Here is a 25,915-nt window from a genome sequence, read left to right on the forward strand (position 1 = left end):
TACAGTTATTTAAGAACTGTGTTTATTGTATAGTGAAATCTACATGTTCATCAATTTTTCCCTTTCTTTTATAAAAATAGTACATGCTATAAATTCAGTACTGATCCCCTATTTTCCATTTTGCTCTTCAGCTCAGTATATCACTGTTTAACATTTCCAAGTTATGGTCTTCCATTGCATATGAGACCAAGATGATAATCACCTTTTTTATGAAATGTGGCTCTTGCTACATTTAACAGGTCCTTACAAAGGTCTCATTTGTGTAGTGTGCCATATTGCAGCTTGATAATCTTTTTTTGGCTACAGTCATAGAAAATAACCTCACATACTTTCCTTCCAACTCAGGAAAAGGGATACAGCTGAAATAATTAAAATCCATACGCTTAATGATCTGTGCCTTCTGCAAGGTGGCACATTACTGTCTCTAACGACATTTAATAGCTCATAACATTCAATACACTTAATCTTCAGTTACTGACATTGCTAGTATTTTTGCGTACTGAACCTAGCCTGATAGGAGAAAGCTGCACTGGGGCAGATTCATTGTCTCATTTGATAAAAACCATTGGACCTGACCGAATGAGGGCTGCCTGAGCCACTGAGGCAGGCCTGTGACCATAATAGTGTGATTATTTGGGGATTTTGTGAGATGATAAAGAATTTTCATTTTCTGGGCTCACATTGTCTTTGCTGGTGTTGGACACTATGGGACTGTGACCAGAGAACCTAATTGGAATGTCAGGATATCAGGGGACTGCCTGACTTCTTGCAGGTTCTAATAGGCTACTATGCCTTTGTATGTCAGATGGGAGTGAGTATTGAATGATCTCATCCAGATCGGCAGTTCTCCAGTCTCCTAGTCACTTCAGGGATATGGACTTATAATCTCAGTCATTTTACCTGTCATTTGTTTGCTCTGAAAACTTCTTGAAAACACAGAGATAAAGAGACATGAGGTCACTAGCTCTGGTAGAATGACAGAGGAATAAACAGCATTTTCATTTGACATTCACATGTTGTTGGTGTAGTTTGTATAACACTTGCTTAAAAAAAAAAAAGGCTTGTAAGACTTTCTAATATCACATTTTAGGCCAAAAATTATCTTGATTTTGTTAACAGAGAACATGAATTGTGCCAAGCACCAATGTAGATTTTCAGTGCTAAAATTATAGGTTCCCCAGGAGGTAGATTATTTTAATGCAGATTTTGCTTTAAAAATGCATTATTTCATCATACCTGAATCTCAGAAAAAAATTCTGATTGTTGACCTTTTCCCCTCATCATAACATTGATTCATAACCACCGTGGGTGAAATGCATGCATTGCTCTGTCAAATTTTTGATTGTTACTAAAAAAAAGTTTTAACACTTGCCTCATCTTGATAGTAAATGTCTGTATGGCAAAAACAAAGAAATGAAGGGGCTGCTATCTCAACTAGTGCCTGCATTTCTCACCTTACTGTTTCACTTTTTCTTTCTGAACTCACCAATTGAACTGACCAAAAAAATTAGATGTTCATATTATCACTTTATTGAGAAGTTCGTAGCATTCAGGATTTCTTTTGTCCTTTTCTTAATTCAGCATCAGTTTGATATTTGAAAATGTAAGGTGTCAGGCAGGCCTTACTTTGCTCCACCCAATATTTTTTAGAGAATGTACCTTGTCAAATATATGTTAAGTGCTAGGAAAAAAAAATAATGTGCTGTGATTTTTGATCTCTACCCTTATTAACCTTTCAATCTTGGAAAAGCATTGAAAACTCAGAATAATATATATAGGCATAGACAGCCACAAATCAGCACTGTTACAAGACAGTAGGGAATGGTGGAGCCTGAGAATAATTGAAAAAATGTTTTTGATTAGCTTTTGCCTCACACTCCTTTCCCATTCCCTCCTTCTCCCTTCCCTCTCTTCCCTTCCTCTCCACTCCATGTCCTTCCTCTCCCCTCTTCTTCCCTCCCCCTTTCTTTCTTTCCTTCTTTTTTTTTCTTTGTCATATTACTCTGCCAACTGAATAAAATATTGCGCTATTCTTCAAGTCATAATGTAGGTCCCTATGGAGATATATTAATGAATTATTTTAAAGCAGTAAGCTGAATGTTAAAGATATTCTCAAATCACTGTCTCTCGAAAGAGAGACTGGCTTTGAATGATAGCTTCATCACTTACCAGTTCTTTGGCTGTAGGCATGTTATTTCTCTCTCCCTTTAGTTTCTTGGCTATAGATAATGACAGTGCAAGTATTTACTTCACCAGAACCTTTGAGTAAATAATTTAAAATATTCAGAACTCTTAGAAATTTAAGATGATACATTGTAAGGTCTACAAAAAAGAGAATTGTTTTTATTAAGATGAAGACAAGAGAGTCTAGGCTAAAATACTAACTGTAAACAGATACAGCTTAATGGAATCTATAAAATATAAAGAATCTTGAGTTACTTTATGGACCCAAACTCTATTCTGCTGGAACCAATCCAGAAGACATTCCTCACTGTTTATTAATGTAGATAGTTGAGGGTGCTCAGCTAAGTCAACATCTGTTCAGCTCATCCTTTCCTGTACATCAACCAACTGGATGATTCTTAACTAATAATTCTCACCTATATCTTCTGAAAAGGAGCCAACAGGTGTGGTGGTATGTGTCAAGGGGCCTTCCCAGTAACACTGGAGCTCTCATGATTCTCTAGATTGAGCATTCATCTAACATTTTAATTTTCTTCATCTCCAATGAAGATAAATATTTTCCTAACCTGCTTTGTAAAGTAGTAGCCATAACAGTAAGTGAAATACAAGCAGTGTGTTACTTTACAAATTCTACAAGATAACCTACATGATAAAGCATTCAGAAGATTTGCACTGTCTTAATTACCTTTTTAAAATTCGGTTAAATTTACTTCTGAATTTAACGAGGGTGTATAATTTGGAGAGTAGAATTAACAAAGCTTTTGTAAAGCTGTGGTCAGGTATTATACCTCACTAATCTTACTTTTGTTACAGGGCGGGAAGAAAGGGGCACCATTGAACCCCCAAACCTGCCTGCTCTAAATAGGTTCTGCCATCCGCTGCATCAAGACAAAACATATAAGGCTTTTATGAAAAGGGGCTTTAATGCAGTGAGTATACAATACAGAAGACAAAGAATATAATTTCTAAATCAAATACCTGAAGTTACCCATCCCCTCATGGGCAAAAGTCAGCCCAAAAGGGACTGGTCCAAAGCAAGGCCTGAAAGCCCACCAATAGACTAGAGCACTTTCTGGCTGGGACCCATAGAAAAGGGTCAGAAATGGCCAGACAAGTCTGGGAGAAAAAGAGCAAAATCAAAATCAATATAAACACTGCCATAGTCAACCTCCCTATGGGTCTCTCACCCACATCTCTTTCAACCAGTACAGGGCCAAGAAATAAACACGTTTTTTTCACATGTCTCCCTTTGCTCCACATGGTTTCCTCAGGTCTCCTTCTGGCTCTCCATCCTGCTTCCTTCTTCTTCAGATTCCTCTCTTTCTTCTCTTCTCTGCTAAGCTCCACCCTCCCTCAGGGTAGGGCAGAGAACCTGGAACTTCCCCTTTTCCTAGGGACCACCCTGTTACACTTTCTTCTCTGAAGCTATATTGCATTTTCTGCATTACTGTTAAGGACTCGTTTTTTGAGGATTCTGTTAAGATTTGTATTTTAAGGAAAATGAATAAAAACTATTTAGAGGGGTGGCATAGGTGTTTTTTTTTTTTTTAAGACTCATCTTCCTAGAAGCTCAGTAATGGATTAAAAATGTGAAAATGCTAATTGTCAACATATCTCAGATAATTTATGTGATTGGAAAAAATTAGACAAAAGAAAATTTATGCAATTTACATAGACAAAGGAGAATAGTTTTGATAATTCGTATGATAGCTGTTTAAATATACAGGCACAACGAACTTTCTAAAAGTCAGTCAATGAAATATTAGCTGGTGTCTGATTAGTAAAACTGTGAATATTATTTGGGCTACATTTCATTGTATTTTCTAATGTACATAAAAAGCATATATTTATTTTATAATAAAAATGTTGACAGTATAAATTGGCACACAACATATGGCAGAGACACTAACATTTCTTTCCCTGCTTTGCTTCCTTTGTCTTAGTCTGCTCTTATTCTGGTTGTTTCATTGTTCTGCCTGACAGCTTCTGTTCTGTGGCTTGCCTAATTTTTTTTTATATTCATTCTCACTGTAGTTCTAGCCTCCATCATTTAATTCTAGAGAGCAAACCCAGAGCTTGCTAGTACTGAAATAGTGCAAAGAAAAGTCAGAGATTCTGGTTAAATCCTCCTCAGCATCAATACACCATTTCTGAGCTTTCCATCCTATACCCTGTACTCTCTGAACATAACTTTTCACTTTAACTTCATGTGTCCGTGCGTGTGCTTCTCTCAGTTTTCTAGTAGTTCGCTTGTCAAGTATTTAAAGTATCTCTTTCTTGTGCAGGCTTGAAGTTCTGCATATTATCCTTGTTTTCCACTTATTCTCCCTCCAAATCATTGTACTGTATTATTCCACATTTTAGCAGATACAACCTCAAGTTTATGCATGACCGTCTAACCACTTCCATGTCAGCACACAAGCCAGAATAAGCAACAGTTTGCTAATCAAGCACTAGGGCCATTTTTTAGGGTATGGTCTTCCTCAGACTATATTTTTTATTGGGACAGTATTTTCTTGCTTCTAAATTATTTTGCACAGGAGGAGTAGAATCTACCAAAATATGTATTTCTAAATCTTTAACCAGAAATTTAGCAAGTTTTCCTGTAATGGGGAACATCACAGAGGTAGTTCTGGCATTGATGATAATCATCACCCAGCCCTGGTACAGGTTTTGTGAATAAGGGCTTGTGTGGGTGCTTTGATTAAATCATCGCTAATCTTGAACCCTAACATCAGGCTACAAACAATCATGGTCCCCTTATTTTTAGTTGAATGTTGAAAAATCGATAAACTTACTTATTTTTTTAAAAATAGTTTGTTATTTATGCATATGAGAACTGGAATACAGGCCAGAGGTATGAAGGCTGGAAGGATTCACTAGAGACAAGAGTGGGGAGCAGGACAGGCGTATCTACTGAAATACACTGCTGAGGTTGACAGTAGGTGAAACAAGAAAGAATTGCTGTCCATGTGGGTCATGTCCCTGTTTGGGGATCAAAGTGTTGCTGCAGTGGCTGCTGATAGCTTGATAGTGCTGAGACTTTAACCCTCGCAACACCAGTGAGGCCCAAGCATACTTCTTTAATAATGATTAGAGTGGAGTCAGGATGTGATCTTAGCTCTTTGTGACTTTGAAGATGTATAAATCGTTTTTTAAAGATTTATTTATTATTATTTTTTTTTAAGATTTATTTATTTGTTCATACAGAACTAGGGTACAAGCCAGAGGCTCAGGGGTGGTGGTGAGAGGCTTTACCAGAGACAGAGTGGGGAGCAGAACAGACAGACTGATGAAGTACACTGCTGAGGGGAGCAGTGGGCGGTCAGTAGAGGTCTGCCACGCCATGTGTTCACCTCCGGGGCAGGCGGGAATCGAACTCATGTGGAAGTGGCTTTAGCTTTTCAGTGAAAGTATGCATGTATGTGTAGAGGAGGAGAAGGAACATCAAGAGAGAACTATAGAACCTGCTGCTCCACCAGGGAGGGCCAAAGATTTATTTTTTTAAAGATTTATTTATTCTTACAGAGCTGGGGTACAAGCCAGAGTTGCACAGGCAGTGGGAGACCTCAGCAGAGATGGAGTGGGGAGTGGAACAGGCAGATTGACAAAGTACACTGCTGAGGGGAGCAGCAGGAAGGTGAGGAGAAGGCTGCTGCATCATATGGGTCACCTCCCAGGTGGGGGATTAGACTTACTGAAGCTCCTGTGGCTAGCTTCACAATGCTGCGTTTTAACCTGTTGTGCCATGAGGGAGGGCCTGAAGATGTATTATCTTTTAACCGTGAATTAGTATATGTTGGGCTTTTAGAATAATGTAATACACTTATATAGAAATTCCCTCTCTATGTATTATTATTTCCCCTCTTTCACTTCTTTAGAATGTTAATTCTCCTTCTTTCTAGCAGGTGATAGTGACCTGGGATGATCAAAAGCATTATAAAAGACACCCTTCTCTGATTTTAGATCTGCAGTAAGGTAACTGAATGTGAAAACTAGAGTATATAGAAAAGCACAGGCAGGTTTTATAGTTCTCTCTTGATGTTCCTTCTCCTCCTCTACACATACTTGCTACTTCTTGGCTAAACATTTTCCTTCGAGAAAAAACAGTTTCCTGGAAGACAGCTAATTTTATCTTGGTGAATTCACTTATTGCTTTGTAATATAGATTACAGTTTTCATTTAGTAATCCTAAAACTACACAAGTAGAAAACACATTAAAAATATAGCTAACATCAGATTGCCTTTTGAGATCTTGAACAATGTGAAATCATTTGTATCTGCTTAAAATGAGTTTTTAGTTTTAAGTCGAATTAAATCATGTTCTACTAGTCTTAGAATATTCTCAAATATAGCATGAGAATTCCATCTGCAGAATCACGTTTACTAATGTGCCTTCACCTCTTAGTGACTCTCTCTCTATTGTTTCCTTAATAGAGGTCCCTGCTGTGGACCCCAGGCTGATTAGCTCCACTTGAGAGCTTTATACTGATATGTGTCACCACTGCCTTTGAGGCAGAATTGTTCACCAAATGGTCAGCATTTGACTGAAGTACCATTATACTGACCCCCTGTGTGAAAGTCTGAACTTGAAGATCAGTCTGATGAGGCACGGCTCCTGAACCTGCTGAGAAGGGAGAGGGCAGCTCCTTTCTGGCTCTTTACTGACAATAGCCCGCTGGTCTGCTAGAACCCAAGTTCTGGCTCATACCTCCACAGGTTTGGGGCCCACCATGTAATCCCCTACGTTCACATGCCAGAATAAATCTTCCTTTCCCTTGAAGTACTGGATGCTTTCCAACAACACCTGAGTTATCTATTAATGTCATCTATAAATTTCTCACTCTTTACCAGTGGAGACTATGCAGTATCTCTCTTTTTTTTTTTTTAAGATTTATTTATTTATACATATAGAACTGGGGTACAGACCAAAGGTGCAGGAGTGGTGAGAGGGTTCACCAGAGACAGAGTGGGGAGCAGAACAGGCAGATTGACAAAGTACACTGCTGAGGGGAGCAGTGGGCTGGTCAGGAGAGGTCTGCTGTACCATGTTGGTCAGCTTCCTGGCTAGGAATCGAACTCGTGTTGCAGTGGCTTTGGAGAGCTTCATAATGTGGTGCTTTAACCTGTTGTGCCACCAGGGAGAGCCCTCTTTTTTTTTTTTTTTTTTAAGATTTATTTATTTACACACACAAGAACTGGGTACAGGCCAGAGGTGCAGGGGGTGGTGGTGAGAGGATTCACCAGAGACAGAGTGGGGGGAAGAACGGGCAGATCTACTGAAACACTGCTGAGGGGAGCAGCGGGTGGGTCAGGAGAGACAAGCTTTGCCATGTGGGTCAGCTCCTGAACTTGTGGAATAGTGTTGTGGATAGGTTCATAGTGCTGTACTGTTCTTTAACCCTTAACCCACCAGGGAGGGTCCTATTCAGTATTTCTTCAGATTCACTTTGGTGTGTAATATTCTTTTTATCCTCACTGATCTGAATATCTGAATGAGAATGTGGTAGCCACCCATCCTATTAAGGTACCTGCAGATGATTCTTTTTTTTTTTTTTTTTCAGGGCTTGTGTTTGGGGAGTAGATTTATGTAAATGTATGCTTATAGCAAGGTGGGCCTCTTGGTTATGTCAGTTTCTACCTTAAAGTTTATTTAGTTATTTAAGGCTACACATCATGGAAGTTTACCATTATAAACAGTACAATAATGAATTTGTAAGGTTTTTTATTTATTTTTTTCTATGTTGTTGTTACATATTAAGCTATTTATTTATACCTAGGAATAACAACTAATCTGCTGGCTAATATACTTATTGAAGATGCTAGACTCTTTTAAAAATCCAACCATAGGGCCCTCCCTGGTGGTGCAGCAGGTTAAAGGACAGCACTAAGAAGCTAAAGCCACTTCAGCATGAGTTCAATCCCTAGCCCTGGAGGTGACCCACATGTTACAGCAGACCTCTCCTGACACGCCGTCTGCTCCCCTCAGCAGTGTACTTCATCAGACTGTCTGTTCTGCTCCCCACTCTGTCTCTGGTGAAGCCTCTTACCGCCCCTGCACTCTGGCCTATACCCCCCTTCTGTATGAATAAATGAATGAATCTTAAAAAAAAAATCCTGCCACAAAATTTATTTCCCTTCACGTCTATGTTTCCCAAGTGAAAAAAAGCATCACTGTGAGAGTTTAGATAACTGGAACACTAACTGAGCACATTGCATTAGATTCCAATCTACCTGTAAAGTGATAAGTGTTGTTTGTACTGTGCCTCATATCTTAGGACAAATTTCAGGACACATAGACTTTGACTGATATAATTTACTTCATTTAAATGAGCTAGGTTTTGATTAATAGATGAGAAGTAATCATTTCTGTAATGAAGTATTGAATGAATTGTTGTACCCTAAATTAAATAATTGGTCATATTAATAAATCTACTTTTCAGATTTATGGAAGCTTTTATTCTCTTGTGTAAGCTGTGCCATGCAATGCTTCATTATTCTTTCTCCCAGCCCTCCCTTCCCCATGTGTAATTCCGCCCCATGATAGGGGAGTGGTCTTATCCTAATTGGTGACTGACTTCCCTCTGGTTGCAACACTTTGTGCAAATATTTACCTCTGAATGGAATCACAATATTATTCACCAAGTCCACTTTTTCTGTGGTTTCCATATTTAACACCCGTCAACTTTTTTTTTCACACAGATCATTTTAATATCCCTTTCCTCTCTATATGTCAGTTCCTTTCCCTAAACCAGACCCTTATTACTGCTCTCTCAGACTAGAACTGCATTTTCCACTTTTGCTGGTTTATCTGCCCTCATCTGATCTCCTTTAGTTTAGTTTATGTAAGTGGCTAAAGCAAAGTTCTGTTACTGTCACTTGCCTCCTTGTTGAAGATGCAGCCCATGTCTCTCCCAGAGTGTTCCTTGAGCTGGATCTTTCTCCCCCAACCCCTTCCTCTCATGGCCTCCCATGTGGATACTGTTCCCTATACTTGGGGGCTTGCTCAGTCTCTGAGCACCAGAGAGCACCTTTGCTGCATAAGTGCCCTTCCCACTGTGTTCTTCTTGGTGAGCACATCTCAGTTCTTCAAAATCCATTAAAGTTGACAACATCTCCAAAGCCTCACACTAAAAGGGTAAACCACTTTCTCCCCTCCTTCACCCATATTCTTAATCATGTCTGTGTCAGTGCTTCATTACTGTCTCATGAGTGCTTCTTTATAATCTGTTCCGTCAAGAGAAATCCTTGAGATCAGGACATTCTCAGTCACCTTTGTCATTCTCTTCTAGTGGAGAAACTGACATATGTATCTGTTTAATAAACATTTGTTGAATTAGTTCAATGATCTTTTAAATGGCTCTCAATTGAATAGGATCATAGAAAAGTATGACACAACTAGATTTGGGATAACTCTGTAGACTGTTACTGTCTGATTAACTCAATTAACAGTTCATTGTTAATGAGGTGTCAAAATCTCAAATTTCATCCCTCTGTGGGACACTTAACTGTCAGTAACCTCAACTAGCAATCTAGTAAAACCATTGTTCCAAAGGAACTGAAGAGTGAGAGTGGTTAAGCAAGTGGGTACAAATTCATCTCAACTATTAGGCCAATTGAATTCAAGATATTCTTTATTGTTATTGAAAGCATAAATTCACACTAGAGAATGCAGTGAGCTCCCTTTTTGTCCACAGCCCTTGTTGGCGGTCACCCATACATTTCATTTAAGCTGCATTGGAGGTGGTGAAGCGCAACACCTGGTGTCGGTATATTGTAAGAAGAGTAGTAATTGCCTTGCCCAGATCTGTAGGGTTGGCAGCCCTGAGCCTCCTGTCTGCCCACACGCCTGTCTGTCTGTCTTCCAGGTGAGACTATGCGCATCGCCTCTTCGGAATTTGCAGATGACCCCTGCTCTTCGGTGAAACGCGGCACCATGGTGCGGGCAGCGAGGGCTCTGCTGTCTGCCGTGACGCGCCTGCTCATCCTGGCAGACATGGCTGACGTCATGAGGCTTCTATCTCATCTGAAAATTGTATGTATGTCAGAAGCGTGGCCATATTGGCAACGTATATTACAACACTGAAATGGACTAAGAAGTTTAAGAGGTTTCACTGTCCTGCTCACCTGGGCACTTGGTTTCTCACCCCCTTTTTTTTTTTTTTTTTTTTTTTTTTTTTTACTAAAATCATATCTTATAGAAGAGTCACTTGAATTTGGGTTTCCTACTTCCTGAACTTGTAGTTCTCTCAGGCTGTGGAGGCTGAGCATGCCATACCTACCTTTTCTGTCTTGAGTGTCAGCTGTGCTGGCCCATGTGGTAACTGAGCCTGGGCCATTTCTTCAGGCCAAATCCTCACTTAAATTGGGGTCATGTGTTGAATGCATGTTGCGCCTGCTCCAGGCTTGCCCTTTGATGAATATAAGGATTTTGTTTCCACCTTATTTTGATAATTAAAAAAAAAAATCATCCCAAAACAGCCATACCTCCCCCCTCCACCCCCCACCCATGGCTAGGTGTTAATGTTTGCACTGAGCCTGGCACTAATACATCTGGATTAGGTCTCTGGACACATGTGTGCCCCACAAACCTTTAGAACCTCATGATTCACGTTTCATAGATTCTGTTAACTCTTTGGTTTTCTAATATAAATAGAACCTTTCTTGGACCACTTGTTTTACTGGATTAGCACCAACCTAATCATTCCAACCAGCTCAATCACTGTTTTCCTACTTTCTGACTGGTATCTTATTGTAATGAAGGTGGTTCAACCCAGCTATAACTTATTTACCTAGGAATGTGGCTTCTGCCTACAGATACTCTACTATATACTTTCAGTAAATTTCTTTTCTGGAGAATTTCTACCAATGGTGGACTGAATGCTGGGTCATCAGATGATGGCATATAAACCATGCACTTTCCTTTTTTGGTGGTTGGAGTACCAATATAATGTTGGCCAAGTTTCCTTGGCTCTGGCCTTTCTGGCTTATCACTTTCCCTGTTAGTAAAACCCCTGAGGTCCATTTTCTTTGTCATTGAATGAATGATGAGGGTAGGTGAATGGGAAATGAATAGTAAGTATCTGTTTTCATCTTATCTTCTATCTCAGATTTGTTGATGAGGGGATTCATTAAGATATTTTCAAAATCACAAATATTCTCTGTCTAATTATCTTGTGTAGTTTTTTACCTGCACTGGCCTAGGAACTCAAACTCCCACATCTCTGGTTTGAGTTCCATGGTCAGAAATCACAAAGAAAGGTGTAGCTCTTCATTGTTTTATCATTGTTTTATACAGGTGTCTGGGAAGACTCTTACTAATGGGACGAGGGGAGTAATAGGACAAAAGTTTCATCTTTTTCAGAGGTTGAGGGGCTGTATAGTATTGTATTTCATTGGCCAGTGTAGCGAGACTAACCAAGTTTAATAGTCACTTATCAGCCATATCATAACGCACTACATAATACCCTTAGTCGCAGACACCCTGTTTGTTAATATTGGGGCTGGAGGTAGAACTGTCTTGAGATGCGGAAAGCGTAATATAGAACATTCCTATGAAGCATGTATCACTCACGAAACAAGCCTTGGGCGATTGCAGCTGTGTCCTGCTGTCCTGTTCCCAGGCCCTTTGCAGGCTGCAGTGCTGGCTGCTCTGTCTCCAGCCCCCACCTGTCTCATGTGCATCTTTTAGGCTATAGCCAACTTTATTCTCAAGTGTATTGGAGCAAACTTTTATCTTCTCTTATTTAGCCTTCAAAGGCAGTATTTGAAGAAATGTCTTTTCCCCATTCAGGCAGTTTTACTTTACTAGGGGAGAGTAGGACTGAACCTAAAGATATCAGCTTTACAGTCCTGTGTCACTGTTTTTCCATACTATGGAAGGTCCTGTTTAGCCACTCCTAGGAGTGATGACAGGCTGAATTCCCTGAACTGCGCACAGGCAGACAGTGCTCATGAAACCTTACTTCTAACATGACACCAGTTGCCATCAGTAATTCTGCTTCTCCACCACCTGTTCAGACCAGTGCTGTCTGCTGATAATATCACAGCAGCCTTTGTAAGGTGGAATCAATTGTATTCTCTTCCCAACACAGCAGATTAATGAAAATTTAAAAAAGAGAGAGACTTAGAACAAATCATGGAAAGGTCAAGCCAGAAATATTAAGCAGTCCTGTCAGACTATCAGTAGCAAAATTAAAAATGATTGTATGCTAAATAACACATTTGTTCTACTTAAAACACAGCTTTTATAGGAAACAGTAGTGGTAGAATATTGCTATCTTGTGGAGCAAGTCAGGAACTACAGCTTTTCTGTTACCACGAAACTATTTAGGCTGTGGCCCATGTCATACTTCGGGTTCAAGTGAGCACAATTTTATATCATGAGATTATTGCCTCCTTAGCTGCCCAAAAGGAGAATAAATTAGTAAACCATTATAAATGAAATTTGATGTATAATTCTGCTTAATCTCATTTTCACTCTCATAAACCCACCTTCTCATAAACAAACAAATGTTGTCTGAATCTCTTTATTTGCTTTTAACTCAGGATGAAAATACACTTGTGTATTTTGATGGAGCATTAGAAATGTACACCTTTATTCAGGCCTTTTAGATATAAAAATGAGATTCTTTATATGATAAATGTAAGTGATAAAACATAAGTGAGAAAACAGTGATATTTGCTTTCTAATAATAATAGAATAGTAACTCTGATTTTTCTGTTAGTTCAGAATATTGAATAACACTCTATAATGAGTCCTATAGCTTCCTGCCATTGCTGATCACTGCAGAGCTATTTTCCATTGAGCACAATACATGATGTTTCACTTTTTATGTTTTAGGCCATATGCCAATATATTTTTTTGTTGTTCTTGTTTTCAGGTATAGATTTTTTTGTTTGTTTGTTTTTGAGTAACTTACATGTACATAGGGGAAATTGCCTTCATATTAGAAACTTATATTCATTTTTTTTTCTCCATCAATATTCACAGAACAGATGAAGGGTGGTTGATTCTCCTAAAGTTACCTTCCTTCTGTCCTGAGCCTGATAAGTAATTGTTTACAAATTGGACAATGACTAGTAAATATTGTTTGTTCTCTTTAAAAGGAGTTGAATAATTGGAACTTCTAGAGAGGTTGCATGAATTGCCAGAGTATAGGTCTTTATACTCTGCTACCTTAGGTTATATTTGGAAATTTAAATTTAACAGCTGTCAAAGAGTCCATATCTCATATACCATAAAAATACCATGGTTGCCTTGCAGTGCTACTTGTTCTGTCATACAAGTACTGTGTGTGATGTTGAACTCCTTTTTAAAAAAATATATTAAGGATTCACATAAAAAAGGGTTTTGTTATTGTAATTGTTTTGAATTCAGAGGGTAGTGATGGAATAGTGAGTGACATGTAGTTTAAAGTTTTCACCAAAGAGGGAATTTGAGGTACCTTAGGGAAGTTAATCATTTGCACATCAGACATCATTAGAAATATTGAATTATCATCACTTTTATTGTTGAATTTGTTGGTGAGTGATTCCCTAGCTAGACAGCTGGTGTATCCTGCAATCAGTTGACATTGTCTGTGTGTTAGATTCATATATGGCACTTCAGACTTTTAAAGGAACCTTGAGTTTCAGTCGGTGATTGTGAAGAAGGAAGTTTATTTTCCCTGAGCCCTGAATTAATGTAATCATTATTATATTGTCAATTCTTAGCATCACACATAAATTCATGCAGATGTGTGTGTGTGTGTGTGTGTGTGTGTATGACAGAGAACAAGAGAGGGAGAGACAGAAAAGAGGGAGAGAAAATAATTACTTTTCTTCTATCCTCAGGCTAGGTCCTGAAATCTTGATGTTCTTGATTTTCTCAGAATATCTCTGTAGAAAGTGAAATAGCAAAATAGAAAGTAATCACCTATTCATCAACTTCTCAGAAAAGCTAACATTTTTTATTTTTGCTGCTACTAGGGCCAATTCTATTGCTAGTGTCTCTTTGTTTGGGGGCACTGATGAAACAGGGCAGCTTTAATATTACCTGTGTTTTTTGTGACATCGGCACAAAATATTCTTAACATTATTTCTCAATAACATTATTTCTTTGTAATCTGCTATTAGTCCTGCAACTCTAACATGCTCTTGGGTTTGTATAACAGAGGTCAATTTTTGTAAAATATGCTTGTGTCTTTTTTTGATTTTTTTTTTATTTATGCATACAGAGTTGAGATATAGGCCAGAGGTGTGGGCAGGAGGGATAAGGGGATCTACCAGAAATACAGTGGGGAGCAGAACAGGCAGATCTACTGAAATACACTGTTGAGGGTAGCAGTGAATGAGACAGGAGAGGTCCGTTGTACCATGTGTGTCAGCTCCCTGGGTAGGGATTGACCTCATAGGTCAATGTTTGCGAGTAGTTTCATAGTTCTGTGGTTTAACCCCTTGTATCACCAGGGAGAACTCCAAAATAGGTTTGTTTCTAATTTTACAAGTTAGAAATCACTGCCTAGGTTCCTAACATATATTTTCTGTGAGAGCTATTTGAGCTTGGCTTTATGCAGTTGGGTTGTTTAGAATTTATGTATTCATTTAGTTATCCTCTCAATAGTTATTGGATGCCTACTGTATGCAAGGGACTCTACCAACATATTTAACTTCAAAATTCAATAGAACTCAGCTTTTACTTTCAAAACTTTATAGGCTGGTAGAGGAGACATTAAGAGTGAATGCATGCTGGGAAAATGCATTAGCGTCACCTAGAAAGTAAACACAGCAATTACAATATTTTACATTTTAAATAATATAAACCCCTAATTCAACTTGGTCTTTTAAAATGATGGAATATTGGCTCACTAAGCTAAAGGCCCAGAAACAGTTGTCTTCAGTCAAGGATTGATCAAGACACAAGGATGTAATAATAACAAGGATTCTATTTCCCTTTTTCTCCTTAAAGATTCATTTCATTGTTGGTCTTTTTCTCATAATCTCAAGATAGCCTATGACCATTCTAAAGATTAATATTACTATGCTAAATATAGCAAGAAAAGAAATTCTCTTCCCTGATAGTCCAAATCTAATTTCTGCTATTTTTATCTTTTTAGTTTAATTTTCAGTGTTATCCCTTGAATTAGGCATGCTCTCTGTGTAATTGTATAAAGGAAAAAAAAATGTGCTGAATTCTCAATTTGAGCAGCATTGCTCTCTCCTTAAACACCCCTCAAGTTAAGTATGAGTTCAGTTCAACCATTTTGTAATGTCAATTCACGATAAGGTGGCACATGAGGAAGTGTGATGGGCTTGAGATGGGGGAGGGGCATCTCAGAATAGGTCCTCATAGAACAGAATGAGATTTGATTTTCCAGTTGCTTGTTTCAGATTCAAGGGGCCCAGGTCACAAGCACAAGACTGAAGATGGGAGTAAGGATTGAGGACAATATAAAATAGGCTGGTCTCATCAAAGGATTAAGGGGATATACCATTCTACCCTGTGAGAGTAAAACTACACAGTCATTTGAGAAAGTAATTACATAAGTAACTATCAACTCTAAATAGAAGGTTAGAACAATAAGGGATTGACAAGAAGAAAAGGGAATTTTTTATCAAAGGGTGACAGATTAACAGCCATAAGGAGCCGTTATCCCTCTAGGACTAATATGGAAAACTCCAGACATCCCCACTCTGAACCAGGACTGAGATCTAGATATTCATAATTTAGTGAATGACAGCAGTAATACTGTGCTAAGCAAGTTAGTGGAACTTGCTGAAAACCTGGCCTTTAGTGTTCATGGCATGTTGGCTCTTCGTAGGTTCCATTATCACCCCAGGGCAATGAGAGTAGCTGTTTTGTATCAGGGATTGGAGAAGCTACCTGCTGCAAAATCTGTTGGGGGAGAATACCAGAGGCAGGAAACAAACCCATGTCTTCTTAATTGTTTATCCAGCCTCTCTGCTAACAAAGCTTAACACCAGGCTACTTGGAAAAATAATATTTAAAGGGCCCAGCAGTATTTTCAAGGAGAGGGTAGAATATACAAATTTCTATTTGATCACCAATTCACGGACACAGGGATTTACTGTATGCAAAGGGGTGCTATTACTATAAGAAGGGTGATGGGGCCCTCCCTGGTGGCGCAGCGGGTTAAAGCACAGCACTGAGAAGCTAAAGCCACTTCTGCATGAGTTCGATTCCTGCCTGCCCCGGACGTGACCACATGGCGGGGCAGACCTCTCCTGGCCCACCCGCTGCTCCCCTCAGCAGTGTACTTCATCGATCTGCCTGTTCTTCTACCCACTCTGTCTTTGGTGAAGCCTCTCGCCACCCCTGAGCCTCTGGCCTGTACCCCAATTCTGTATGTACAAATAAATAAATCTTTAAAAAAAAAAAAAAAGAAGGGTGATGGATTCAGGCCAGGCTAAAAACGTCAGTTATAGAGAGTGCACAGTCCAAGGAAAGAACAAAGACTTGAGAAATACTTGGAGTGTTCACAGTGATGCAGTTGATTCTGTATGGTTGGAACATAGAGGGTAACGTGGGGAGAGGCAGTGTCAAAGTTGGACACAGAGATGCAAGTTTTGTCTTGGGTGACATGATAATTAGCTTGGACTCTAGGGAGGTCACTGAACATTATAGGATTAGAATTGGATTTGTGATTCAGATAAATAACTTGGTAGCAGTATTGAGAAGCAATTAGAAGAGAGATGAGCTCAAACAAAGAGACAGATTGAGCCAACTGAAATTATCCAGATCAGTGAATGAGTGAAACACTGAACAGAGACAATGTCAATGTGCATTGTGAAAAGCGGGTAGAGTGTACAGACTTAAAGAGGTAAAATGACTAGAACTTAAATACGGATCAGATGAGACAAAGTTCTTAATGAGACCACAGCATGAAGTGATCAGTTTAATCCAGACTCAAAGCCGGTAGCTTTATAAACTCATGCTTTCTGAGAAACTGAAGTAGAATAATCTCAGAGTTAAGAATATGAGTACTGTAGCAAAATACTTGTGTTTTAACTCAGGCTTTTGTGTTCATTTGCTTTGAAACATCTTAGGCAACTTATGTAACTCCTCTGAATTCAGTCTCTCCTCTGTGAAGTGTAAATAAGAAAACAATTAACTTCCAAGAGCTTTGTTCAGGACTCAGTTAGATATATCTAAACCATTTAGAACAATGTGTGCATAAGTACACAGATAGTGGATAGTGTCTTTTTTCTTGTACAAACAAAATTGTCTTTTATGATTGTGCTTTTTATTTCTTTTATGCTTTATAAGATGTGGCAGGTTAAGAATAAATAACAAGCAAGAATGATTAACCCTTGCTTTCTGATAATTTCTTCACTTATTAACAGGAAAACGGAACATTCAATCCAAAAGTTCAGCTTATTTTTAGAAGAGAGAATGATACAATAAGATAATGTTGACAAACCAATGATTAAACTAGAGTTGATTCTTACATTCATTTATTTACTCATTCACTTGACCAACTCCTATTTCCAAAATAACCTTTTTAATTTAGCTGTAAAACCAGATCCTTAATAAAGGAGATATGTATCACATATTGTTTTCATCAATGTCACTTAAAACCCAGCTTGCTTGGTATCAATAGTTGGGCCCTGGAATAAATTCAGAGGATCCAACCGGAAATGATGGTACAATTTCAACCACAGAAATTAGAGCCTGATTTATAGATGCTCCAACCTATTTGACTCAGGTGTAGACAAGTTATAGCAACAGGTAGGTTTGCTTTAGAAAGGTAGTGGAGCTATTTTTGAACAAGCACTGTGAAAAGACTGATAGTTTAAGAGTTTTTAGCAATAAGCCCTATTCACTATGCAGGAAGGAAAGGTCAATATCTTTCCTAGATGTTTCTGTCTTTCCCCCTGTATCTATGCACAGATTACCAGTATTATGGAGTAGGATATCTGGTTAAACAGAATGCTCACATTGGTGTCCATGAACACCGTGGTGCTGGGGGAGAACAGCTGTCTCTAATGTCTAAGATCATGAGGGTACTGTAGTAGGGATCACAGTGCAGCTGCTTCTAAGGCCTCCCTGTCTTAGCTTAAATAGGAGAAATAAGCTGAGTCGTAGAATATCCCAATCTGATGCCTCATCAGAGGGCCCTGTGGTTTGGTTAACAACACCCACCACTGTGGTTTGGTTAACAACACCCAGCAGCAGCAGTCCGGCCCTGTGTCTGCTCCTCAGCATTTCTTCGAATTGTCTCTTCATCCAGGGCTCCTTTCATCCGCCGACATCCCAAGAATGAGATGAAGCCTCATTTTTCAAAATTATTTAGGAAAAAGTATTCTTCATTCAGTAGATACAATGCAACAGGTCAGTATCTGTAGGGTAAATGAAATTCATCAGGCTTTCTACCCCACGAGCCTCTGTGGCTCTCACCTGCGGCCTTGATTGTGTTAATGCAGAGCTAATGGGATTTAGGCACTCCTGCCTGATTGTGGACACCTGGGTATGGTGTGGGCATGCGTAAGTGGGCACGCCTCAGCCCAGGAGCCGGGGATATAAGAGCGGCGGTGCTCAGGCAGGGAAGGCTACGGGAGGACAAGTGAGTACAGAAGAGGAGAGACCACCAGAGAGAGCCCAGAACACGTAGAGAGATTCACTGGGGCTTGGGGGACTTGGTTGGTGCCTGCTTCCCAGCCCCCTGCCTGCCCACCCTGTACCAGGTTGTTCCACAACAATATCTCTGTTTAAGGAGTTCATACTTCTTGCCAGGTACTCTAAGTATTTAATACTTTGTGTTTCGTAGTTTTTTTTTTAATTCTTAAAACAACCCATGTAGTGGATGGACAATTTTAACTTAGCATCATCAGTGAAGACACTGAGAGTCAGAAGTTAAGTTACCTCCTTGTAACACAGATACCAGAGGGCAGAGCTGGGAGTCAAACACAGGATAATCAGACCCCACAGTTCTCAGATATGTTGACAGATCGATCCATCAATGTGTCATGGGTGGGGGGAAGACATTGTCCCAATCTCTTCTTAAGCATTTGTTTTCTAGGAGTCATTTTTTGCCCCTTCCAGATGCCCAGAAGGAATACAGAATTAGCTCTGTTCAAAGTTAAACCATGATTTTTATATAAATTTTGATTTGGCAAGTGCTTGATCGCTGACCTTTTCCCTGTTTTCTTCTTTCTTAAGCTCCTAAAACATTCTATGTATATTTCTCTACCTGTGTATCCATTCACCCATCCAATATGAGTGTTTGCTTCTTATCCAGACTTTGGTCCCATCTCCTATTTCAGGGGATTTTAGGTTTGGAGCCATGTTACTTTATGAGACCTTCCTACCATGTCACCTTTCAGATCTTTTTAGATGAAAATTCTGAGTATGTATTAGTATACATTTACATAGACAACTCTATCATTGGTGTTTTGTTTAATTCAAAAGAATTTACTTGAATTTTAAACATAAAAAGAAAATAGATTCTTCAGAGAAAACCGATGGGAAAATAAACTAGACACAGCAAAATAAGTACTCCAAATTGGTCTGATTAACAACTGGTAAGAAGCTGGCTCATATGTATATATGTAGTCAAATCCAAGATTTAGTGCCCTCTGAGATAATTATTTTGTTGCTCCCTAGTGCCAGTTTTTATGACCCAAGATTTACAACTCATTTAAGCAGCAGGAACAAATTAACTGCCAAGAGCGGTCCTCTCAGTGATGCTGTTGATAGCCATGTGAAATTGATTATGAATGTATTAGCAAGTGAGGCATTTCTCATTTGTTGTTTTAAAGGTTTGAAGTTTGGATAGTCTCATTAAACTATGAAAATGTTTTAAATGGACTGTTCCAGTCTCATGATGTGTCATTTGTCTGAAGTGCCTAAAAACACCCTAACACAGAACAGTCCCTGTTTTCAAATACCCTGCTTTCTTTTCCTTGAGTAGTGCTAGAGCTGGGTAGCAAGTGAAAAGCAACAGTGAGGTGAAGCATTAAATCATCATTTTAGAGTTTTAGAAAAAGAGATGTACAAGTTCCATAGAAGAAGGGAAACAGCTTTATGTGGCATCCAGAACACCATTGTTCTAAATCACTGACCAGCTTATTTAGTTAGCTTATTTAGTCAATTGAATGAAGTTGTATCTATGAAGTAAAAGGTTTGATGGCATCCATAATCACTGCTTTATATACACTATTCAAATACTAATCACTTTTATAGTGGTGTCAAGTTTAAAGGTATATCTGTATAACTCAATTGTGTGAATTTATGGCTGTTTCCAGACTTTTTTTTTTTTTTAAGAAGTATTTAATTGTGCATACAGAACTGGGGTATAGGCAAGAGGTGCAGGGGTGGTGAGAGGATTCACCAGGGACAGAGTGGGTAGCAGAACAGGCAGATCGATGAAGTACACTGCTGAGGGGAGTAGCGGGCAGGTCAGGAGAGGTCTGCTGAGCCATGTGGATCAACTCCGGGGCAGGCAGGGATAGAACTCATGCAGAAGTGGCTTTAGCTTCTTAGTGCTGTGCTTTAACCCGCTGCACCACCAGGGAGGGCCCTGTTTCCAGACATTTTAATGATCATTTCTGTTTTTGCATTACCAAACAATGAGCTGTTTATATCATTCACTGGTTTGCTCCACACTATGCAGTGGCCCACAGAGTCTTCACATTTATTACTCCTTCAGAGCTACTTCCCCTCCCCCCATCCTATTGCTTTTATCAGAAGCCTGTATTAGTTGAGTCTTCAATCAGGCGCCCTTCATATCTAAGCACTTTTGATTTTGCAAACATGCATCTCTCTCGTACCTCTGTCACTCAGGACTATGTCCTTGACTATTTCCACTGATAAATACTTAGACTTCAGAGATGCTACCTTGCACTCACTTCATTTTTAGAATGCAAGTAATGCAAAGATTGGTTTAAGATTCAAGCTGTGTCAAACTTTCAGCAGCCTATGAATTTCTCCAGTTTTGTTTGTGAACTACTTCCTCTTCTAACAAGTTCTCTATTTTTAAATTCTATATTTAAAAAAATATTTTAGATTTTATTTGAAATTAGAATTCTGTATTCCATAGCATTCTCATAATGTAATAAAATCATATTTTATATGTCCCAAGAGTTCAGCAATTATCTTTTACATATAAAATACGCTGTCAATTTTGAGCAAATATGTATTCTGATTATAAATGCTTGCTAAGGGTTTTTTAATCTAAATGTTATGCACAATAGTACTGATTTTCAATTTACAAATTACTGCTTCTAACATAACTAATACTATTTAAATGGTATTTACTTATAAATGTCTCGCTTTTGTCACTTCAGGTAGAAGAGGCTCTGGAAGCTGTCAAAAATGCTACAAATGAGCAAGACCTTGCAAACCGCTTTAAAGAATTTGGGAAAGAAATGGTGAAACTGAACTATGTAGCAGCAAGAAGACAACAGGTGGGAAATGTTTTTGGAACTGATAGGTAGCAAATATTTGAGTTTAAGCTTGTAGCTTTGTAATTCTAAACAGCTGGCCTACGGAATAATCAAATGAGCACCAAACCTGTGATCCCTGAAGTTGCTTCCTTCTGGAGGCAGTTTTGAACCACTGTGTATTCTAGCATACTCTTTGGCCCATGGCTACTCAATATAGGTCACAGCCATCTGCTTCTTTGGTGAGAACCACCATGTCTGCCACAGCACACCTAGCCTTTTGTTCATTGTAGAAAAAGTTCCCAAGTCAAATAAATATAAAACAGTGGCATGATGCCTAAGCACTCTCTGGGCACTACTCTGTTCTTATTTTCTATTTCCTGTCCTGTGAATCGTACCATGCATATGTACAACAAGATAGGTAGTGTGTAGTGAAAACTTCTGTGAAAAAGAGGAAGGCAGCAGTTAGAAAGTTAAAGGAAAAGCAGAAGGAAGGAAGAAGAGGCGAGAGGGAGAAAGTGGAGCATATGGAGCATGGATGAGTGATTTATTTGAACATGGCTGATCTGGGAACTCTGCATCACCTTTGTCTAGAGCTGTCATCCCAATTTTAACCTGTTGTATTTGTTCATCTGGTACCATTGGAATTTTGTTCCCAAAGAGTGTGCTATTCTCTCTTCTTAGGAAAAAAAAAAAAAAATCCCTAAATGGGAGAGGGTCAGTTCTGTAATTTTTAAAACACTTCCTAATTGCAATTTATAAGTTTCTCTGTGACCAAAAATAGTTCCAGTCAACAAATTTCTTGTGTGTTCACTCTTAGCTAGGCTGAGGTGGTATTGATATGACACACTGGACCTTAATCTAATGCTTATATCCCAAAGAGCTTAATATGTCTTTCTTGTGACCCTCGCATATGGGATTTTAGTTTGTGATAGTTTTTAGGTGATTTGCTATAGCAACATGCTTTAAGTGGAATTTTGTGTGCAATATCCCAAAATATGTGTAGGTTCACAGCTACTTTGAATCAAGGTGTGAGACCAAGAAGGCATCTAAATTGTTTAAACAATGGGAAAAAAGGAACACAAAAAAGGATCTTGATTTCAGGGTACCAAAGGGGGTGCTGGAAGAACAAAATAACTAGTAAATTAAGTATCTTCCAGAATTGTTCTGTTTTACTATAAATAAGTGATAATATTTGAATATTTCCAAGTTTGGGATCTGTGTTTGAGATTTACATTTTATTACCATGCATATGTTCTGAAACAAGATGGGACAGTTGAAGAGGGATGATGACTTGTAGTTGGGTGGAGCTGACTTAGTGTAGGTGAGAGATTGGGGTGAGCTCAGTGTGTAGCAGTGGAAATGAGGAGTATAAAAAGTCAGTTTATTTTGAAAAAAGAACACTCAGAATACGCTGTTGAATTGGATGTGAAATTAAGCAGTGACAGTAACTAATTCCTTTAAGGTTTTGATTTCAGCAAATGAGTAGATGGTGATGAATTTACTGAGATGGGAAAGGGCCATTTAGGATTAGATATCAAGATTTCTTATTGAGATACATTAATTTTGAAATTCTTGTGAGCTGTGCAGTAGAAATGCCAACTGGAAACAAGATGTTGTTTGGAGATTGCAATATTACTTATTGGCATGTAGTTTACATTAAAATTCATAGGAATATATGAAATATTCATATGAGAATACAAATAAATTGAACTACTTTTTATTTGAGTAGTACTCGTCTTTAATTCCTAATTCAGATTCTTTCTAAAAAAATTACAAACTTAAAATTGAAAGAATAAAAAAACATAATACCTTACTACTCACAAAAGTCACATCTTGGTATATTGACTGTCACTTAATTCATCTTCATATTGTAATATATTTATAATCGATGTATGTATATAAGTATGTAGAGTATAGGCTTATAAATTATAAACTATACATTTTCATTGAAAATTAATGCTTTAGTGACTTACTTGACCACTTACTTAACTATTCAGCTAAGTAAAAGCTTAGCTTTTTCCACATGGTATAAGTTGTCTTCTTGCATAACTTGAAGAATTCCACCCATTTCTTACTTTCATAATCATAATCATATATATATATATATATATATATATATATATATGTTTATATACTTGATATGGACACTAGCTATGGAATTTGGAATTTATAGACCTGAGATAGTCTGGAGCTTAATAAGACACTTCAATAATAGGAGAATTTTTCTACTTTCACTGCCAGACTGTTATCTAGCATACAAAATACAATCACAAGTTGGTTAATTTTGTATCTGTGGTCATCCTTGGGGCTAAAAATAAATCCCAATTTAGAAATTGAGTTTGTTGAGATAAATAGGTTAGTGCTTAAGCAAAGGAGAGTCAATGACTCTTCTAATTGTTACTTATTGTCAATTTGCTTTTATAAACCTTAATATCAAAGTAAGCGGTTATCATGTTTGTCTTAGAGTTACTTTAGCCTACAGAAGAGAAGATATAGTTTATTGTCACCAGGTTATCTGTCCATGTACCAAGTGAATAAATGGGAATAGAATTCCAGTGGGTCAAAGACACATGAATTACATTTTAAACTGAAAAATAGTGTCTAGAAATGCTTAGCTGGCAATCCTAAATGGCTCTCAGAGAGTAACATTGCCTTTAACATTTCCAAAATTAAAACATTTTCTTAACAACAGTCTTAAAAACTGAAATAAATGACTCTCTAGTGACATTATTTTGACATCCAAACATAGGAAAACAGATCATTTTTGATAATTATTCCTTAGACTCAATGATTGACCTGCATTAAAAACATTTTTTAATGAGCCTTATTTTGAAAATATTAATGAAACAGCATAAGGCAGAAGAGTATTTTCCATATTACAGTTTTAGTGGAGGCAGATGCATTGTAACTGAAAATGAAGGCAAGCACTGTGTCACGAGACTCAAGCTTGGGCTTTTCATTAATAACTAATTAATGTAAGCCATTTACCTTGGGACTCAGTTGTTGCTTTCTATCAGTAATATTTATGAATGCTTCCATTGTATGCACATTGTGTAGAGTATAGGAGGGGAATTTTTTTTTTTTTTAATTTATTTGTACACAAAGAACTGGGGTACAGGACAAAAGTGCAGGGGCAGTGAGAGGGTTCACCAGAGACAGAGGGGGGCACAGAACAGACTGAATGACGAAGTACACTGCTGAGGGGAGCAGGAGAGGTCTACCTCTGGGGCAGGGTTCCAATTCATGCTGAAGTGGCTTTAGCTTCTTAGTACTGTGCTTTAACCTGCTGTGCCACCAAGGAAGGCCCGGAAACATGTTTTAATGAATTGATATGATAAAGTGTAACAGAAAGGAGGAGAGTCTCATTGAAGGAAATAAAAAGTAGACAGCTTGGATATCTGTATAAAACCTGGGTTCTGGAAGACAGGTCATTATCAGGTGAAAACATAGGTTGGAGAACACTCACTTAGGTGTTCATGCAGAAAGAACAATGTATACAAAATCTTGGAAGCCAGAAAGAACACAAGACAAAATAGAAATATCCTAAACATCAGAGTGGTCTATTCCAAATGCCTACATGCCAAACTTTTTGATATGTGATGGGTTTTATGTTTTGTACACTCAGGAGCTAAAGGACCCTCACTGTCGAGATGAGATGGCAGCTGCCCGAGGGGCTTTGAAGAAGAATGCCACAATGCTATATACGGCCTCCCAAGCTTTTCTTCGCCACCCAGATGTTGCTGCCACAAGAGCCAACCGTGATTATGTATTCAAACAAGTCCAAGAAGCTATCGCTGGCATCTCCAATGCTGCTCAAGCTACCTCGCCCACCGATGAAGCCAAAGGTCACACGGGCATTGGCGAGCTTGCTGCGGCTCTGAATGAATTTGACGTAAGCTTTAGGGGGGGTTTATTCATTATCTACTTTGATTGAATACCTGGTGCTGGTGGTGGGGAGGGAGAAACACCACAATAGTACACATTGACGTGTGTCTTCTAAACCCTTCTGCTAGTGAGATAAATGTGTTTTTGTTTTTAGGATTTCAACATCTTGACAGAATGTTTCTTTTCCATTGAAAACAAATAAACTGAATGTTTAAGAAGGCTTGATTTCATGCCAGTAGAAACATTATATAACATTAACTTAACTTTCCTACCCCTTGGGCTACTTTAGTGACAGTTTATTCAAAGGAATGTCTTATTTGTCCCTTAGTAAGGAAAACATGTCATGTCCAATATATATATAGTTTGCCTCTCTTATATCCAGGACAAAATCTTCCTCAGTTTCTTCTTATGTCAGCAGCAAACAAACCTTATTGCCTTCTGATCTCATAGACTCTGGTCT

General features: G+C 38.4%; 1 protein-coding gene across 3 annotated transcripts in view; it reads left to right on the plus strand.

The window, feature by feature from the left end:
* The window catches only part of CTNNA2 (catenin (cadherin-associated protein), alpha 2), a 1,016,972-nt gene that overhangs the window by 284,048 nt on the left and 707,009 nt on the right, over positions 1-25,915 (plus strand). For all 3 annotated transcript variants that reach the window (XM_012731478.1, XM_004691582.1, XM_012731477.1), the window contains exons 4-6: positions 10,053-10,219; positions 21,472-21,591; positions 25,196-25,462. In XM_012731478.1, the coding sequence (XP_012586932.1) occupies positions 10,053-10,219; positions 21,472-21,591; positions 25,196-25,462 (554 nt within the window). The remainder of the gene's footprint in view (positions 1-10,052; positions 10,220-21,471; positions 21,592-25,195; positions 25,463-25,915) is intronic.

Source organism: Condylura cristata, unplaced genomic scaffold (assembly GCF_000260355.1).
Source record: "Condylura cristata isolate star-nosed mole 26May11 unplaced genomic scaffold, ConCri1.0 scaffold00031, whole genome shotgun sequence".
Lineage (NCBI taxonomy): Eukaryota > Metazoa > Chordata > Mammalia > Eulipotyphla > Talpidae > Condylura > Condylura cristata.